Below are 21,203 nucleotides of genomic sequence, written 5' to 3'. Positions count from 1 at the left end.
AGAAAAAGATGCAGCATTTATTCATGCTAGTTTCTTCTTAAGATCATAATGATCTTGACATCTGAGGCACACTGGAAAGTTTAGAAGTTTCAGTCTGCATGTTTGCAGACCTAAGTTGAGCAGCAGGAGTTCAACTAAAAAAAATTTAAAAATCCAAGTGTTTTTGAGACAAGTTGTTCCTATTATTTACACAGGCTCAGAAAGTCAGAAGGGAATAAATGCTGTAGTATAACTGCAGGACTTAGTTTCAAATGCAAATGCTCACTGAAAAACCCAGAGTAAAGGAGAAACATCAAAAGTCATTATGTATTTATATTACATTAACTGCTAGAATGTTTTACCGAAGACAGTGGTACTAGCAATATAAATGAGACTAATACAAGGAAAAAGTAAGTTTCTCAACAAAAAGAGAAGATATCAACTTGTTTAATTTGAAAATATTTTCTTTCAGTTAACAGAACAGAAAGATATGGCTTGATCAAGTTATTTTTAAGAAAATGAGTCCTACATATGATAATCTCCAAAGCAGAAAAATTCCTGACAGATCATTCACACTTTGGATCAGTCTACCAGGAAGAAGGAGGGGAAAAAAAAGTTCCTATCTGTCACTTTTGACAATGGTGCATTCTGCAACACTACAAAAACAAGTTCTATGTATATTTTAATGCATCCTAGACTAAGTCAACCTTAAAAGACTTACCAATCCGAAAATGAACATCTGAGATGAGGTTCTTAAAGTATTCTTTATTAATATCATTAGAAGTTGCAGAAACAACTTTCTTGTAATATAAAGGCACAGGGAGACAGTTTTGATAAAATATTCCAATCAAACAGTAACTTACAGTACAAAAGGACAATTGTAATGCACATACAAACCCCAAACATCTCATTCAAAAATATTTCACCGTGTTCATCAATAATAATGGGCAATGACTAAAAATATAAACTGTTATTGTACAATAAATATCTGATAGGTGCAAACGGAACAAGATTTATTGCTCTCCACAATGTTTTCCCTGTAGTGTTGTTGGGTTTTGTTTTTTTTTTTTAAAAGTTCCAAATTCCTTTTATAATTGGCTTTAGTAACTTATTTCTGAGGGAACTAAACCCCAAACCAAATCTGATAGGACATTCTGACAGTTACAGAACTGCCTCGCATAGTAACCAGAACTGGCAGTGTTTGTTTCTTTTACAACTTTAACAATCATACTCCACTCACTCATTGGGAAACGTGGTAGATGTTTAAAAATCAACTTTAGTGATAAGTCAAGGCTTTTATGGTAGGATAGTATTATCTAGTCTGAGTATTAATCTATTTTCTTCAAATAAGGGGATTTTATGATGAAAAATAACATGAACCTTGTCCGACAGCTTGTGCCAGAGCAAGCATGTAAAACCATTTTCAAATGAGGGGAGGGGAGAAATGAAAATTAAAAGCTGCATTGGGCATTCTAACTTCAGAAAACGAGACAAGGGATTAGGAGCAAATTAGGACTACATAGGCAAAGATGACTTAAAGTGAGAATTTTGAATTCTAAAATATCCTTAATATAGTCATCTAAGAAACCAAAAAGCACTCTACATCTTTATATGGCTCCACTTTTCGAGCTTTGAGAAAGAAGGGCCAGTCAGTGAGTTTGCCACTTTCCTCACCTTGCATTTGCAGCAATTTCATAAAGCAACAGCTTCCATCAGTCTTTTGATGCAGTATGAGAGGCATACTAACTCTGCTCTTGAAAGTAGCACATACTACCTTGCTCAGAATTCTTTTTAGCTTGTACAAAGTATTGTTTTATACACACATTTAAGAAATATTAGTTTCCTTCATTACTGTTACAAGCAGTAATATGCATATGCATACATTTCCTAAGATTATCTTTTTATGAATAAGACTTCAGGAAAATGAAGCATTATAGTAATTGTAAAAAAAAAAAAAAAAAAAGAAAGAAAGAAAGAAAAAAAGAAAAAGAGCAAGCTTTGAAGTGAGTTCTTGTAGCAGTAACTGAGGTTTTTATAAAAACTAATTTATGAGAACAACTCCAGAGTTACACAAACCTCAACAAGTCAATTTTAACGGCACAGGGAATAGTCAAACCTACTTCAAGAAAAGTTGTCTAGAGTGAATACAGCTTAATCAATTTAGCTGGTAAACCAGAAGATGAATATTCAGTAAACTCCATTACACTTGAATTGGGAATGATGTATAACAAACTGCTAATTTCTAGACATTATTATTCAAATTAGGGTTTTCTTCTAGCATAAGCACATAGTTTTAGAAGTACTTCAAAGAGTAACCAAGGACCAATGAAATTTGAATTTTGAGAATTATTAGCTTCACTACAGTATAGCATTTTTTCTTTACTATTTGTTTAGAAACTAATAAACAAAACCATTTTCTTTGGTTTATGCTTAACTGCACTGGACTAGTGAATTTTTCTTTTTAGTCAAGCTTCTATCCCCCATTTAAATTAATACAGATCTTTTAATTCTAGTCTCTCTCCAATTCTCAAATTATCTCTGTTAAAAATAAGCATTTGATCATACCATGATTTCCTGCTAAACAGTCATGTGTATATACTGGCATGAAGGGTAAAAGTTTTGTACAATAATTACATTAAGTGATATTTCCAATGGCAGAACTACAAAAGACATCAAATGAAAGTTAGTTCAAATGACATTTGAGTTTATGATGATCTTAAAAAAAAAACACCATAATGTTTAAGCATAGTAAAATACAGTGTAAAACCCCTAAAATTAGACAGTAAACATGGGAATCCTGCACTCACAGTAGGAGTGTACTGCACAGCATTAACATGAAAGCCCATTAAATTTGAAACAATGCAGACACCTAGATTTACCTGGATGTAAATGCCACTTCAAGGTGTTTAAACAAACACAAAAATGAGACAAAGATGTCAGGAGAAAGGCCTTTAAAACAGGCCATCAGTCTAACTTGACTTTCCAAGTAAGAACATCAGCTTCACAAAACTGTGACACTAATGCTGTTTTATGTGAAGTACCCTTTGACACACAAGCTGTCAATTAAGCTATCACAGTCTTTTTTGACCTGCTCCCTTTTAAATAGTTAGGGAGGAGAGTCAATAGTAGCTCAAGTTTTACTTCAGTAAGTACCTTGTCTGTTTGCAAAGGAACAATATAACACCATAAAATTATATTTTTATGGTATTTAGAAAACTGATAATCTAGGTTTGGGTTTTTTTTATTTTCTCTTTTTAATACATAAGTTCAAAACTTCATTTTCTATGTGTCTTTGCAATAGTGTTTTAGCCAGTGTTGCAAAAAAAATTCACTGTGGACTACCTCACATTGTTACTCAATTGTGCAAGGTATTCACGCAGTTCTTTTGCAGCTTGGAATCTACCATATCGCTTCTTTGGGTTGGCACACTCATCCAGCAAGGCCTCAAGTCGGCCATCTTTGGCAATTTCAGCTGGGGGGTCATGAAGTAGTCCTCCAGAAGTGCCACGCCACGTGGCATGTCTTGATAAAAGGTTCTGACAAATAGCATAGTAATTGTGGTCCACAGTGACACGAGCACAAAGAATCTCTTTTGAGAAGGACAGACAAGCTTCTTTATCACAGTCATCAAATTTGCTTTCATACCATACATCCCAGTTTTCAGGTTTATCTGTGAAATATAAGGAGACAGGAAAAAAAAAATGAGAGAGAGGAGGAAAGAGCATATATGTGTCTGAATACAAACAGAAGCTCAATACACAGCAAACTGGTAATATTTAAACTATAAACCACTTTGTTTAGATGAACTCTTAAATGTTCTAGTCTAAGACTGCATCTGACAGTTTGACATACCCTTCTGCTGAAATGGTTGTGGCAATAGAAAAATTAAAGGGAAAGAAAGAAAGCGGGTAAAATAGATAGCAAAGAGAGGGAAGCAGAAAAAACAGCACACTAAATATATGAAATCTACATTCACACACATACCCAGAGGAAAAAAAAAATGTAGCACAAACAAGTACAAGAGAATGATCTGCAGCTGAAATTGAGAGAAAAACAAGCAAGCAACATGATTTATTTTAGCAACATAGATTTGGTTTCTTCAGTTGCCCTGGGAACTAACACTGGCAAGTGGTCTACCAAAGAACAAAATAAACATTGCAAAGTAATTGCCATAAACTTCTGAAACATTATCTTCCAACATCTTATTTTAGACAGGGTAGTAACTAAGAAGCGCGTATAAAAAAGCAGATGCATTACATATAACCTCTGAAGAAAGAAAAAATTCAACAAAACAAATGGCATTTACATACATGTATAAACCCTTCTTTATATATATTTTCAAAGTTAGAATTTGAAGGTGTAACTCATGGCCTTGTCACAAAGCTTTTAACTTAAAAACTGGTTTACAGAAAATATCTTATACAATAATAATATGTAAAAGGTTACTAACTGTGAGATCTCCTGAGTTCTTACTACTTTTTCTTAGAAAACTTTCATCTTAAGTTTCTAGATTATTGCCAGCCTTGAGAAGAGGTTCTTATCATGGAGTCTCGTTGTTTTGCAGATCTTTTTTAGCACTGTGATACACGAAGAAGAATTTATCTGTGTTTGGTAGTCTCTGAGCTGACTGTTGGTCTACTTATTTATGGTGCACTGCAAGCTGGTCTAGAAAAAAAAGTGTACTGATGGGTGACTGCTAAAACTATAAAAATATGGTGTAAGATTTGTACAATGAACAGCAAACTCAAAATGGAAAAAAAGCCAGGAACAAAGGAGAATGGAAAAAAAGGACTTCAGCAAACTCAAATATGATATACCACACAGAGTATAATTAGATATTACTGTACAGTGCAATTGGACAGAATGTACGTATTCAAGTATCTAAACTGGCATATTAATCACTCTAGACACTGTTTAATGAAACTTCCCAGAAGATTAATGAAATCAGTAATAAATGTCAAGTTTATACAAAGACTGAGAACTTTCTGGTGTCCTCATTTGTTTTCTGTGTTCTCGATTAATTGTTGGATTACAAATCATGGAGCAAAATCCTAGTTAGATCCAAATTACTCTGAGAACTATAGACAACAGATGTAAGCATGGCACTTTCAGCATTCAGCTTCTGCAAGAAGCTACCTGCTCCTATTCCGTGTACACATCAATTTTTTCAGAGTTCATTTGGTCATCTTTGTGACTGTGCTCCAAAAGTCAAAATCTTAAAATAATATTACTTAAGAGGGTGGGAAAAGAAAAGAAAAAAAGAAAAAAAAAAAAGGAAAAGTTTATTTGTGTGGCCCGTAAGTACTAAAGTAAATGTGCTAGGTATCCAATACATTAAAAGGTTTTCTTGGTAGGCTCAGGTAATTTTAATCTAAGCTCCTTGAGAATGTATAATAAAACCCCACACCACCAAAAAAAAAAACCCCAAAACATACTTCATTGTAGAAAAGTGCATGGATACAAAATATAGTCTTAAAGTTAATTCAGCAGCACAGCATACTAAGTCTAGTTGCAAAAGCTTGAAAAAAAAAATCCATTCACCTAAAGCAAACTGAAATCACTTGGCCTATTGCCATGAACTTCTGCAGAATCTAGGGTTTCATGTTGAATGTCTCTAGCTCTTAGGTCTGTAAAGTTTTCCTTATAAGCTCAAAAGGAATATAAAGCCATGTAATGCCACTTTGTCAAACATCTCTCCTGCTGCCTCTGCTTTGAGCTTTTACAGTTGACAGGAAGATGAACGAATTTTCACTATTCCCATTTGGAAACAGCACTAAAATTACCCATTCCTTCTGTTCCATTATTACAGAGCACCAACCTGAACAACTAAAACAGAGGCAGGCTATGTAACTAAGGCAAAGCGGGCAGTAAGACTGCCTTGTCATTCACAGAAGATAGAATGCCAAGACTTCCGTCCTTACAGACATCTGGAAAAGACGAAAGGAACTTTTCTCTTTTAGCTAAGGTAGACAAGTCAGTCAGCCAGCCTATCTATCTGTCCATCCATCTGTACAAACCCATCCAAACCCTCTCCTCCCACCCCCACCTCTCCATTTAAGCAGGATTACAGAGATTAAAAGTATATGTAAATCAAGCTCAGGTAAACTCAACACTTTGTAAAATTGACAAATTGGTCAAGTTAATGAGTAGTCTAATTGCAGAAGAAAGCCAATTAGTTTTTTAATTAGTAGTCTCATTATAAAGGCAACCAAATGGGTATTTAGCACTACACATACTTAAATATTGTACTTGCAGAGAAAGAAGCAAGAGACATGGGGTTAGGGGAGGGGAGAGAAAGAAGACACTTACTCTGTCTGATTAACCTTTTGTCTGCTACCAGAACGTTTTCTGCATCTACAATGATAACTTTCCCATCTCTTGGTCCAACTGCGAAGTTGTCAAAGCTGACATCAAGGAGGTAGAGTGCAAATTCAAAGTCATTATTTGTCAGCTGCTCAGCTATTTCCATTAATTGCCAGGCCAGATCCACTCGTTTCTCCCATGGTGCATTAAAGTAACTCCACAGCTCTTCTCCAACGTAATTGACAGCCACCATTCTTCCACATGCTCCTAAGTACTTTGCAAACGGCCAACCCTCATCAGATGGAAAACTCTGTATATAAAAAGATTTTTTAAAATTTTCATTAATACAAAACAGCTTAGATTTAAAAAGGCTGTTCATAAAATTTAGAAGAGACACCTGTAAATACCCATCAACACTACATTTCCATATACTTCTGAGTTTTGAAGGGGAAAAAAAAACCAACACAAAATGTATTTATGTGAGCAAGAGACCCTGCTGGACTACTAAAGGGAAAGAGTTGGAGGACGTGAAATAATATACAACCCATATCTAGCTTTCCATATACTATATATATATATATGTTCACATATATATACACATGCACAATTCCATCAACTATCTTTTTCTATTATTGTTTTAGACACATTTCTTGTACTAAGGCAAGTATACTTCCTACCAAGATAATTTTGCATCTGATACTTCTAATTAAGACCAACTCTTTTAACAACCTAAAGGAAAAAGCTTTAAAAAGTGACACCTCCTTCTCTCTAACACGCCCCCCTTCCCATTTTTCCCAGTTGATTGGATTTCTTTGAGGATCCTCTCACTTGAAGATCTCTCACAGAAAGCATTACAGAACAGATTAAGGTATAAAAGAAAGCTTAGCATTTCTTCTGCCTCTAGTACTCCTTAACAATCTATCTCCTGGATTAATTAATTGCTACATACATACTCTCTCTGTTTATTACACACAGCCACATAACATTTTTATGAAAAGTAAAATCTGTCTCCAATATTAGCTTTCTTGGAAGTTAACATAAGAGCCTGAATAGCAACAACATACCACAAGCAATTAAAAACAAACAAAGAAACAAACAAAACCCCAACACACCAGCATATTTTTCCTACTTCAGTTGTGCTGAATGTGTCCTAAGACTTCAATATGAAGACAAGCATTTAAAAGGTATCCTTCATACTATGCACCAGGAAGAAACCATAAAAATATTAAATTAAAAGGCCCCAAATGCATAGAAGTTCACGCTCTTTAAGAATACAATGTACACTAATTTTAACAATTAGGAGATACCACTATATGCACATGCTTCTTCCTCAGGCACCACCTTGGTACTGTGTCACCAGAAGCAACTCATAATCAGTTCTGCCACAATGATGTAGCAAAGGTTGTACCACACTTGGGTTGAACGGCAGGGTCAGTTTCAGTCTGAATGGAAGCTTTGTACCTCCTGGAATCCATGATGGCAGAAAACATTTATGGTACATTGAGAAAAGAGATACTGGAAGGAAAACACATCATGTAGATCTGAACTACAAGACCAGTCAGGGAAGAGGTGCCCAGCACTCACCCATTTGTATATGTATCCCATTTAAAAAAAAAAAATCAGAAAAGTTAGAGCACTTACATACCTAATCACCATAGCCTTAGAACCCATACCTCCCCTACAACAATCCTTAACTTTACCTATGTCTGCGCTTCCTTTGATAACAAAGTTTTGATCATTCTATCTTAAGCACTAGGCATCAGGTGACACTAAGCCAAGGTTAGAATACTGATATTGGCCAGAAACGCTAGAAGCTCTGTAATACACAAGGAACTGCAAGCCACATCTACTTCCAAGAATTAATACTTATCCTTGAAATGCAAACAGCAAAGTTAAAGCTATATTCAATTCACACACTAAGACTTCAAATTTAGTATTAAAAAAGCCCTGAAAAAACAAAATCATTTGCTTAGATCACAATAGTCAATAATGTAAATCACCAATACGCACTCCAACCTTTACTCACAAAACTTGCTTGCATATTTCACTAGTCATTTTCTGTGTAAGCGTGCTCCCATGTCAGGAACCAAGTTTCATTAAAAAGACTACTAACAGACCTCTGACCCAAAAGGTCATTGGATCAATGAATCCTCTAGCAATATCCAAGAGGAAAATTCTTATAGTTGCCTTCTCTACCTTTTAAAAGATGCTGCTGGTAAACACACAGGAAGAAAAAGTGAAACAGGAACACTTGCTCAGCAGTGCAACAAGAGTTTTTCTTGGTTATATTGAATTTTCAGGATTTCACAATAGCTGCAGGCTTCAGGAGGTAAAAAACAAAATCCTTTGGAGAGATTTTTTCCACCTACTAAGTTATTTCACTACAAAACTGGAATCTTAGTTACAGAATTTTTAAGTACAAATGGTAGTAATGAAAAGGTTTGCTAAATCACATCAAAGCCCCTAGGAAACACAAGTGCTTCCACAGTGCAACTTCTCCCATCAATTCATAGGAATTGTAGCTGCCTTTCTTACCCATTCTGAATCATTATATGAAGTACAAAACTATACAGAGGTGACTAGGAAAAAGGAAGAGTTATTATTGAAAGTCCAGATGATACGTCCTCCACCCCCCCCCAAAAAAAAAGGTAAAGAAAAGGTTTGGGCATTCCTTTCCATTTCTATGCCACTGATACTGGAGAATATCACTCTAACATTTCCACCCTTCTTGTAGAGGCCTTTCGTACAGAGAGAGGATTCAGGATCAAAGTTTCTGCTCTGGAAGCATGCTCCTTGCCAACTTCTATGCTAAGTGACTCTGAGCCCTTCCTTGTTTTGATAATGTCAAGTAAGGATTGTTTATATATCTTATTCCAAAAATATACCTATCAAATAAGAAGGAATCAATGTACTTCTGATCACATGACAGAGGAGAACCCGAAATGCTTAATCCTCCAGCATAAGGGCAGCCTTCACTAAATTTTTATTTTCATAAAGTTAAGTACAGAAAAGCTTAAGGCAAGTATTATTACCAAAACCATAAAATACTTAATAGAAGGTAGCATCAGAGCATACAAGAAAACCATTTTAAGATTTCCATTCTGAATACAAGCCTTATGATGTTAGGACACGCTGTTTAATGTTACCTAGCTACTCTCATCAAGAAGATGAGCTTTCTAGTTTGCACAAATGAAAAATGCCCACTTTCATATTTAGTGGCTTTTGTTAAAAGGGCATGACTGAACAGTCATTAAAACACGTTTTGTTTGATAGAATTAAAGCATTTAATGAAATGTTATGAAGGCCCTAGCTGAGCCCGTATCTAAAATGAAGGCTGAGTACCAGGTTAACTTGTACCTAGCTTCCAGCAGTCCTTGCTTGGAACACTTAAGAACATCACAATTTGTTCATCTACAGTTTTAAAATTATTTAATATTTTAAACATAATTTTGAGTCAGTAAAAATACCAATTTGTTTATGTGGTAACACTATTTGATAATGGGATCCTACTGGAAGCTGAGCATCCATCCCAGACTACTCTGGCTCAAGATGTCCCCTATGGAATTTTCAAGGACTCTTCAAAGTTTCTACATAGCAAATCTTGTCTATATAGTACATGTGAAGGAATTAAAATAATAATTAATACATATATTGTTGACATATTTGACATCCTTTTTTAGATGCAAAAGGCTCTAATATGGCAAGTGTAGAAGACAATTTTCGGGGAAATAACTGTGTTTACAGTTGCAAAGAAGAACCTTTCTTTGTTGGTCAAAAGGACATCAGACCCATATTAATAACAGAATAGGTTCAAAGTTTTTGGGGTGCCTAAGTGACTGGACTTCCACTCTAGTTTGATCACCTGATCCACCCACACAGGCAAATCTGGTCACGAAAAATCCTGAGGATGATACAGAACTAATTTGATGGTTTTGAGACCACTATGGTATTTTCAAGCTGTGATACCATATAATTGAGCAGAACTAAATCTCTCTCACTAACTAAATCTACTATGCAATAAGGATGACATTATCCAGTCTTCAGGTTTTTTTATCTGTAGGCTTCAGGGCAGTTTATGAAGGTGGTAAGTATGGGCAAATATGCACTAGTTCAGGGCAAGTCAATTGATACATTCCACAGTTAAGAAGATGGCTGGGGTTTTTTTGCTTGTTTTGTGGTTAGCAAAATAACCTTCCAACAAGTTAAGTGTGTCCTAATTCAGTGTTCCTTACTTATTCTACAAACAGACCAATATAATGAAAACTCATGCCTGTGGCATCAATAAATGCCACCAAAATGAGATTTCATGCACATTTATCATTACTGTATTCAACCTTGGATCAAAACAAACCAATAAGCAAACCGCTGCTGTCCATCAAATGAAATTAGTTATTTACAAAGTAACACATAATTTCAGTCAAAAAGAAGCAAGCAGGAGTTGGTGCTAAGGCATAACCTCCAGAGAACTCTGGGCAAGCAAAAATTTTTCATTCCGGTGAGAGGGATCAGGGGGCATATGGAAAACTTCAAAATATTGCCTACCAGTATCTACCAGGAAAAAGCCATACAGCTTATTATTAGGGAAGTCTGAATGTGTGTACCTATCAGTCCTGTACCCATGCAAGTCTACTTTATCCATATCTTATAAACCCAAATTTATACTGAGGAAAATTTACCTGATTATATTTTCTGGTAAACACAGGTTTAACTAATTTCACCAACTGTGCATAACATTTTCGTATTGCTGCATTTTATCAGCACTCAATGCAACATATTCAATTGCTACACCAATAATGCCTAAATATTTTTATTTAAGTATGACTTTGGGCCACCCCACTCCTTTTCTTTTCCACCCCTCTTCTTTCCTATATTCCAGTCCTGCTCTGCTTATGCCTTTGTCTCCCTTTCCAAATACAAATTCAACTACAAACAGTTGAACCTGGCAAAGGCCATACTACCATTGGAAGCAAAGGTGTCCATCCCTCCCAGTCCATCAAGCACACTCATTTCACTCCCCTCCTTCATGTCATTAGGAAAGCAATGCAGCTGGTACTTGCTGGGCTGGTGTTCAGTTGGATCAGTAGTCTGATACAGCTTATCACATCACCACATCATGCTACTACTGACAAAAGGAAGGGAGAAGGCCTGAATAGCCAGGTGCAGAAGAGAGGGAAGGACCTAAGAAGAACTTTGCTTTCCAGCAGCAGCAAGGATTTATGTAATGGATTAAACTGATTTTGGAAGTAGAGCGTTAGTCACAATAGTACACTGATCTACACATTATGCTTCCTGCAGTGTGTACACTGAATTTGATTTCACACAAGAAATACTTGGAGCAGTTTGGTTTATTAAGAAGTGAACAGCCCAAACATTACTAGTAAAATATCTGCATGCCATACGGTAACACAGATATATTTATAACTCTGTGGCAATAAAAAGATCTTTTGACAACAGGAGTGCAGGGAATCCTGCCAACATCTGCACATGTACAAACAACATCTCTGTTTTGGCTCCCTTCCAACTGGCATGTAACAGCCGCATCTACACTTCATTACCCAAGTCAGTAGCCGAAGAAGGGGATAAAAATATGTACAAGTGCCTCATTCAGCAGTTTTATATTCACTAGGTGAATTTGACAAGAATATTAATTGAAGCGCAGATCTGTTGTCTTTGCAAGCTGAGATTTGTAAATTTTTGTACTATTCTATTTTGAAAGCATCTTTCTAGATGAAACTGCAGCTAACTTAACATGAGGATTTTTTTTTTTCATGTATTAAAATTTTGAAAGCCAGTAAGACATGAACACAAATTTGTACGGTCATTAAACATGTTTTCCATGAACAAGTTGCATTTAGAAACAAAAAGCTTAGTCAATCGCTGCCAAAAATCTCAGATTTCTGTGGAGTAATGCATAACATTATTTTAGCTTCTATTTTAATTCTCAAATTATTAGTAGTATAAATATTTAATTAGATAATTTTGTACTTGAATATACTATTTGAAGACTTAAAAATGTTCATTTGACAGTTAAGATAAAAAGTAAGCTCTCGTTCAAAACCAGAAACAGCTGTCTGACAAAAGAATCTGCAATTCTGATGCACCCACTCACATTTTATCTGGGAATATACACAAAAATGCCATGCAAACCATAGACAATTAAGCTCTTTAAAGTGTTTTAAAATATAGTAATGCATATAAAAAAACTACAAACAGGTAGCTTAGTAAGTTTTCTCTCGTTAAAGTTAACTTTCTCTATTCACAGAGAAATATGTATAATCTTCTAAACAGATAGATGGAAAACAGTAAATATGACAAAAACTTCTGCTACCTCCATTCTCCATGATTCATATATATAAAAAAAAATTTTAGTTGCCCTAATTAGCGTAGCTACAAGATATCTCTCTAAGCAAGGCTTAAAAACCTAAACAAAACCCTGTCAAAGGGACAAAGGACATTTTGTTCCTGAAAGAACAACACTGCATTTATGTCTTTAAAAAAAAATACACTGTAGTCTCAGAATAAATATTGAGAATTAATAGGGTGAATTTATCATTTCACTGAAGCATAAAACACACTATCAGTGCATTTGTCTTTTTCACTTCCATCTGTCTAAACATGAGAAGATATACAAATCTGCCACTGGTTTTGAATGTTCAGAGCTGTGAATTAGATCATGCAGTGAAGACTCACCAGCTTGAAGCTGATAAGGCTTATTGTAGTCTGCAATAACAAAAATCCCCTTTGAATTAAACACTTAAAACAATATTAGTTTATCATAATCAAGCATATAATTCACCCCAATAATCAAGTCCAAAAAAGCCAAAACAGTTTAAGTAACAACTGATATCTTTGAGCTACTGTTCCACTGCGCTGTTAAAAAAATATGCTTTTCATTTTCAAAACTACTCTAGAAGATGCTACATGTCACTACCAATTTTTGTATACAGCAAGTTCCATCTAAAAAACAAACTAAGACCTATATGTTAAATATGATGAAATTAAAAAAAACATTTGCAAAACAGAGTGAGGACTTCTCTCCCTAGTCCTTATGACCCTGAAGACCTTCATGGCAAAATTACACCCTTTGTGATGCCTTCACTAAAATCATCCTACTAAACTGTGTTTGCCCAGGCACAAACTGGCATGGCAAGTAGAATTTAAATAATAATACACTTTTCCTCAAGAGGAAAAAAATTAGTTCTCTCACACACAGTACTGTTGATTCTGCAGTGTAAACAGAAGTAGCACCTTGTGTTAGTCACCAAGGCAAATAAGTAAAGCTCTGGAACCACGAAGAGCTAGAGATCAGATTTTACAATGCAACTTTTCAGATCAAAGAAGGTTAAAAAGCATGGTCTAAACACAGATGCCTTCTTTTGTCAGGAATTGATCTGCATACTAGAAGACATGTATTTAAATGTATTTGTGAATGCTAGTGAGTATAATGAAACCAATTTCATTCTCAACTATATGGCAAATCATTTGACATCATTCAACTAAAACTCCCACCGAAGTTATACATATACATATATATATATAGCCTACACACACACAGACTGAAGACTGGATTTCACTGAATATTCCAAATATTAGTGTTCCCATTGAAACTATGTGTATTTGACTTTTGTTTGGTTTTATTACGTTTCAACCAGTTACTACCTACAATTCATGCCAACAAGAGGTATATATCAGGCTTAATTGACACAGTATAGGACAAAAATACACAGACAACTCTAAACACTCAGAAGTTGCTCAATTATTAAGTTGAACACTTGAACTGCAAAAGTTATATTTCACAATGTTAGCAGAGGTATGTCATTTCTCCAAACAAATTAATGAATAATGATTAAACACAAGAACCATAGTAAAGAAAATTTAATGTTGTATTGGTTGTTACCTGTTCAAATTAGTTTGTAGTTCAGAAAAGTTTGTTCAGATTAAATCTGCAACAGATGAAAATGATCACTATCTACTTCTTAACAGTTATGAGTCTGGAATATATCACTATAAAGTCCTAGCAGAGATGGCCTACTCCTAGTTCTGAAAGTTAAATTGCAAAATTAAAAAGACTAAAACAAAGACTCAATTACTTAATTCGAGTAAGTAAAACACAGCTCCCCCTCTACATCAGACATACCAGAAGAAAATGGACAACATTGGTATTTCAAGGTTTGCAATGTGGGGTAACACTTTTGTGTGTGCGTGTTACTGAAAACTGCTAAGAGTTACAATTTTTCAGGAGGATTTCTATTTAAGTCTGTATAGTGATTTCTCACTTCAAGAATTTCTAGACTATTCTAAAACATTCCTTATACTTTACTTGCATATCTTCACTTTAGGAAAGTTTCACCAGAAAGAAGGATGAAAATAGTTTTGATCATTTAATTAAACATAATTAAATATGGTAACATGACAAGTATGAGCCAATTCTGGCCTACTATGTATACTCATATGTCACTGCAAAAAACAACTCTTCAATTTTCAATACAATCAAATCAGTGGAATATTCTGGTAACATGAGGCTATTCAATTTTAATTCAACAAAACAATCATTTTTCATTTCTTTTTTAATATGTGCACAATGGAAATTCAAGGACAGACAATAAACTCATGTCCTTTCTCCACAATACTTAGAAGTATGTAAAACAGTAATCAAGAAAGACTAAAGCCTCATTTTTTAACACCTAAAATTTAAATCCTTTGCTTTCTGAATTATCTTTTCTACAGGTGTCAGTCGACTGATTTGTGTGAAAAAGAATTTTAAGAAAAGACCTGAAAAGAAGAAAAAAAAAAAAATCAATTTACCCATAAAGTAGCACTTGTAGAGACATTCCTTACGCTTAGTTTATGTTTACTGCAAAAAGAAGAAATAGCTTTCAAACAAAAAAAACAGTCCAACTGCATGGGAGTAATTGGGGGGAGGGGGAGGGCAGGAAGTCATGATTTATAATCATCTGCAGCAGACTACAGTGAATCTTTAAAATGAAATAATATATGAAATTGCAGATAATCAAAAAGCCTCAAAGCAACTGGAGATAACATGACTAGTAACAACTGGTCTCAAACTAGGTTTTAACTTTTTCATAAAGATCAGAGGGAAATATTCAACATTTAAAAATACTACACACTAAATACTATTCAGTATGTCAAAATGGCAGTATCTGTGTGAGCCAGGACTTAAATAATACAAGTCCACTAGAGGACATATCAGGTAGTGCAGGTAACTGCCTGAAACCCACTACTTGGTATTTAGCATAGGAATTATGTATCAGAAACACCGAGTAATTAATAAAGTTTAAAAGGCACCCAGTATTAAAACTGGATGGCATTCTACTAATGTATTTAGAATCAAACTACAGAAAATAACCTCTGACTAGAATAGTGTGTATGATACAAAAGGAAAAGAGAAATCCCAGGCAAGAAAATTTGCCCATTTACTTCTTACTGAGTTATGCATGGATCAGCAAAATAATTCTGTAAAACATTTGGCTAAATTACTACTTTGAGTGAATTCAGTGCAAGAGATTGTTTCAAAGAGATCACAGTTCATGTTTTAATATATGTTTACCAGATGTCGATTATAGTTCTTTCTGTACCAAAAACAAACAGAAACCCCAATGATGACATGAAGAGAACTAGAAGAATTTTAGGTTATGTGGCAACAGACTGTTCATGCAGAGTAATTATACTAGGAATAGAGACACAGCTGTTGGTTGGGGGGGGGGGGTGTCCCCACAAAGTATAACAATGATCAGAAGTTGTGAGAAGAATAAAGCCATTAAGATTAAGTATTTAGAAGGCTAAATACAGATCTGAGCGAAGTGCAATGATTTACACAATCTATTAAAAAATGCAGAAATACTGCTATTTTCCACATAGGTATTGGAATTTTTCTCAGAGTCAGAAAAATAAAAGTCTTTGAGACTTGTAATTTACATAAAACATACAAACGTTCACCACCATTCTTTGAAGAATCTCCATTTTAAACAGGTTGTTAAAAGCTACAGCTCGATACGAAGTTGCATTAATGCATGCTGGATATAATTCATAGACATTTTCTATAGTTTGAAAAAAAAAAACCTACATTACTTGCAGGCATTTTATTTAGTTTTATTTTAATAGCAAAGCCTGTGTGCACACTTCAAGTTTGCTTTGAAAACAAAGCAAATGCACTGTCATTTTAATAGTGCATCTGGCAGTACTGTACGCCAATACAATAGCCAGCACAAAGGCAAGACTGAGTATTGCAAAACAAGCTCTAGATGCATTTTTGCCACAACAATTTGTAGAACCTGTGTTTCAGTTTTGCCGGGACAGATGTAAACTGTCTTTTCAGCTAACCGTAAGACCTTAGGAGAAATACAACCACTTTACTGAAAAACACAATTTTCTTATCTAGAAACAATTTCTTACTTCTGCAGTAGTGAGTTATAATGTAGTTTCCCCAGAACAAGGAATTCTCCGCTTCGCCCTGTTTTTTAGGTGTTGTTGGTTTGGGGTGTTTTTTTCATGTTTAAATACAAAACTTAAAACTTTGCCACAGGCCTTCATGTGTTGGACAATTCATGGTTGCATACCATGGCTCACAGCATGGCAGCGATGGGTGGCCCAACGACAGTAGCTCAAAAACTGTTCAGAGTCAGCCACAGTGGCTCTAAACAGGAAATCTGGAGGCTGATGGAGATCAGTGCAGGAGCTCTATGGAAAATAAGATGTATGTCTAGAGAAAGCTTAACTATTTCCCCAAATCTTTCTGTTGAACTGATGTGGTTTTGAAAAAAACCTTGTTAGGAATTGGGGGCTGGGGGAGAAGAAGAATTTGTGTATTCGCATAAGTGTCAAAGACTGAACAATCTTAGCCTCTATGGAAATTAACAATAGGCAGCAAACATTTTTGGTTCTGTAACAGTAAGTTTATGTTTCTATTTGCCAGTGAAGATAAAAATTAATCATGCTACTTCATAAAGTTCAATAACGTCCATTATCTGAGTGCATGTCATGGTTAAAAAAATGAAGAAAGTTTCTCCACTGCAGTTATTTTTAAAAGACAAAGTAGAAGGTGGGTGGTTTATAAACAGTCATAGGATGAGGCTAAATCTACTTTACTTACATCCATGCTGGTTCTATGAATTCTGCAAGAATGAATACTCACACTGCACTCAGTAATCCAATTAATTTTTAAAATTTTGCTAATTTCTTCACAAGGCAACTTTGGCCAACCTATCTTTGCAAGTGTTTGATGCACATAGTCACCATATTCAATTACGAATCAGATGCCGTACACAGATCCTATCCTCTAGGTGATTCCTATTTAAAATATTCTGTTTTCCATTCAATGAGTTGAAGGGAACAGCAGCAAGTTTTGTTGTTGCTTTTGTCTGAATAAGCTGTTAATGTTTATATAAAATATTGGTTTAGATGTAGGAAATTTTGATTACAGATCAGAACCTATTTTACTAAAAAGTATTTGCCTTTATTGCAGAAAAGGACTATCAGAAAGAAGAAGGAAAAAACCAAACCTATCAGAAGTTAAACATTTATACTCCAAGTTAAATAATTCTTTCCTCAACCCTCGCATGTAGGTTGTTTCATTCAAATGTGAATTCAGATAAAAAGTGTGAGAGGATTTAATTACTGACTAGTTTAGCAAGATTTTACAAAAGTAAAAATAATATTTTAATACCCAGAAAATATGTAAACTGTACCAAATAATAATGCAGCTATCCCTCCATTTGCTTCATGAAATAAAATGGCAAAAGGGGCTAAACCATTCAGTGAGTACACCTATGCAATTGTTTAACAAATGCAGATAAAGAAGGTTAACAAGAAGGCTGTAAAAAATACAAGTATTGAGTTCGGATTACAGTAAGTAACCTATACAAAACTGTGCTGTCTTCTTACTACTGTTCAGAGACTTGTAACAAAACTGTATCATGCTATGGGTTAAAGCCCCACCTGAAAACTTCCTTCAGCAAAAGGTGTGAGTCAGTTGTGAGGATATGCAGCCTGTAAACAACCACTTTAGCAATAATCCATACTCCAAATAGGCTTCAAGCTAAAATCCCAATCGCTGGTAAGAAGTCTTATAATCCACAAATTACTAGCTCTAGTAAATGATTACAGTGAATTTGCTATTGTAAATCAAAGATCAACCTTAAATGCAGTGCCTATTTACATTTGGCTGCTCATATAACTTAATTAAACAACACAGAACTTTAATGCACTGAACACTGAGAGTTTCGAAGTTATCTCTGCTTCTAAATCAAAACTGTTATTCATGACAGTGTTTTAAACAGTCACAGTAGTGTTTCGTGAAAAGTTCAAGGCAAAAGACTAGCAATACTTTTCCTTGTGCCTTCCAGTGACAAACAGACAGCATCAGTTAAATGTATCATTTATTTATTTATTTTAAATTAAAATCTCATTCTTGACATGGCTTCATGGAGCTTTCCTTTCTTGGAAGCAGCTGATTTTTAGAACAAGCCTACAAGTCTCATTCCCATCCCAGTATCTGCCCTCATCAACACTGCAGAAACTCTACCATAAGATGTTTTACATATCTTATATATAAATACAAGCAAACTTCTCAGTAGTCAGTTATCACTTCTGGAAAGAAACTTCACCTTTCATAAAGAGTGCCTTGCATGTTGCTTTTGCAATAGCTGCATAACACAGAATTATTCATTCCTTACATGTTTCTCAGGTAGAGGCTGAGAATGGAGTGGTATGTGACATGTTATGCAAATGGGAAGAGTTTATTCAGATTTATATATTTGAGATATTTAATTTCCAATTGAGGGAAGGTATTCAAACCTCCAGTACCCATTACCAAAGTTGTTGAATACTCTTCTGGAGAATACATTAAGAGTGTTTCAACACACAAAGCTGGCCTGAAGTTACTCAGAAATATTTTCCAGGATATGCCTATTCATTAAAATTTACAAGACTCTGCAAAACACTTCTGATCTGATAAGAGGTGACAGACAACTTTACCACACTCTGGACTGGTAAAGGCTGCCTCTCTTCCCACCAGTTTGACCTGCTCTGCTCTCAGCAGCACCTTTGCTAAGATAAATGGCAAGCAAAGTGCTTGTTAAGTTCACGTCCCAAGATTTTTACCTTTTCAACATATTTGCTTGACAGCCTCAGGGCTCATCCACAGCTTATCAAGAAGCTGACAGGAGTCAAGGCTCTTAAATCACCCAGCGCTGCCCACTGCCTTTGATCCACCCCACAACAGTAAATGCTGCAACTGTGCCATATGCTTTGTCTGTAAAGAATACACTGGCCCCACAAATTACAAAGTAACATACAGAGCTGTTTTCTGGCCATCTAGGTCTATGCTCAGTGTGTTGGAACCAGTGTTCAAAGCCAAAACTCTTAAGCTGTATGAAATGCAGCCAAAACAAATTGATTCTCAAAGAATTTCCAAATTTACTCAGCAAAGCAAAGCAGTTTTTGATTTTCTTACTTAAGTGGAGTTCCCTTTTTCACTGTGCTCAGGAGCAATTTTACGGCAAAAATGGAACAGACATACTGTACCCTAAGTCCGCTGCGAAGCAAACTGGAAGTTTACTTTGAAAACAAAACCCAAGAGCTGTACATGGCGAGACTGAAGGGCAGAAGGCATACTACCCAAAAACGTATTTTTAATTAAGTAGAGTTCATAAATGCATTCCCTAGAAATTAATCAGTAGGTGAGTTTGCTGGAGGGTAAAGCCTGCAGCACTGCTTTTTGAGCATTAGATATTTCTTGGCCTCTCGCTAGAGAAACAGTAATCATGCAGTGATGCTTTCAAACGTATTGCAAATATTCTTTTTATCATGCATCAGATAAAGGCAAGGACAGTTCAGTAGTTAGACAAAACGATTCCAAGTCCAAACTTACACAAAGGCACACTTGGAGCTCCCTCGATAGCGTTAAGAGTCGAAATACAAAGCTCCCCTTCTAAACAGGTATGCAATAGAAGCAACTGAGTGGTGCCACAGAATAAAACAGCATCCTACAAATTTTTCACCTAAAAATTTACATAACATGTTGAAGCACAAATTTCTGGTCTGCGCACACAACGAGTTCCACCTAATTAAAGGAAATAAAACATGTAGCCGCTGAAAAGTGAATACAGTTCTTTAATTTGTCACTCCATTTTTTGGCTACGAAATGCCCATTTCTAATTTTTACCAGCAGAAAAAACAGAATTATATGTAGTTCACATAAGAGCACGACATAGCACATGAGTCAGTTTTTGACAAGGAAAGCCCAATACCATTATGGTAAAGTCTCTACTCACTGTCTATTAAACGAGACGCTGAGAAACTAATCACCACTTCCCATGGCTGCCTAGGAATATTATGTACTACGGGCAACGCCATAGGATTGAAGCCTAACACTTAACCGTGAGAAAGGCATCTAGCCACCAGAAAGCATCTGCCTTACAGCATGCCACCCCGCCTTGCTTCCTGCGGAATAGATGCTTCCTTGCACCGCTTGCTACGGAACAGACAGGGAGCTCCCTGCCTAGATGAGAAAGGCAGGAAGGACGGAGAACGAGTTAAAGCCTTGAGGCACGGCAGCGCCGAGGAGGAAGACAAACCAGGAAAACGCACCAAGTCTCTGAGGAAGAAAGACAAGCTGTGAGGCCGAGTGAGATGAAGAAACGCCTCCTGCCCAGCGTGGGACCCGGAGGCCCTCTCCTCGGCCCAGCCGGCCGGCATCTTTACACAAGAGTCCCTGGGAGGGCAAAGACCCAGGGGAAGCCCCCAGCGTTTCGCCCCTGCTTCTGCGGCCAGCTTCCCAGGAGCCCGGCTCTCCCCCGCCCAGAGGCGCAGCCGCGAGCGCCCGGCGCGGCGGAGACGCCGGCCACGGCGGGGGAGGAAGGGCCCCGGAGGGCGCTCGGCCGGGACGGGGCTTCCAGCAAGGG

General features: G+C 36.0%; 1 protein-coding gene across 1 annotated transcript in view; it reads right to left on the bottom strand.

Moving 5' to 3' along the window:
- Positions 1–2,703: 2,703 nt before the first annotated feature.
- Positions 2,704–21,203, bottom strand: part of LOC104832302 (chromosome unknown open reading frame, human C3orf58) — a gene marked incomplete at its 5' end in the record, with an annotated part of 19,026 nt that continues 526 nt past the window's right edge. The window contains 4 exons of the mRNA XM_010568430.1: positions 2,704–3,649; positions 6,289–6,592; positions 20,290–20,362; positions 20,720–21,190. Coding sequence (XP_010566732.1) covers positions 3,318–3,649; positions 6,289–6,592; positions 20,290–20,362; positions 20,720–21,190 — 1,180 coding nt within the window. The remainder of the gene's footprint in view (positions 3,650–6,288; positions 6,593–20,289; positions 20,363–20,719; positions 21,191–21,203) is intronic.

The sequence above is a fragment of the Haliaeetus leucocephalus genome, unplaced genomic scaffold (genome assembly GCF_000737465.1).
Source record: "Haliaeetus leucocephalus isolate CR32 unplaced genomic scaffold, Haliaeetus_leucocephalus-4.0 Scaffold240, whole genome shotgun sequence".
NCBI classification, from domain to species: domain Eukaryota; kingdom Metazoa; phylum Chordata; class Aves; order Accipitriformes; family Accipitridae; genus Haliaeetus; species Haliaeetus leucocephalus.
This window is presented reverse-complemented; position numbering and strand designations above follow the sequence as displayed.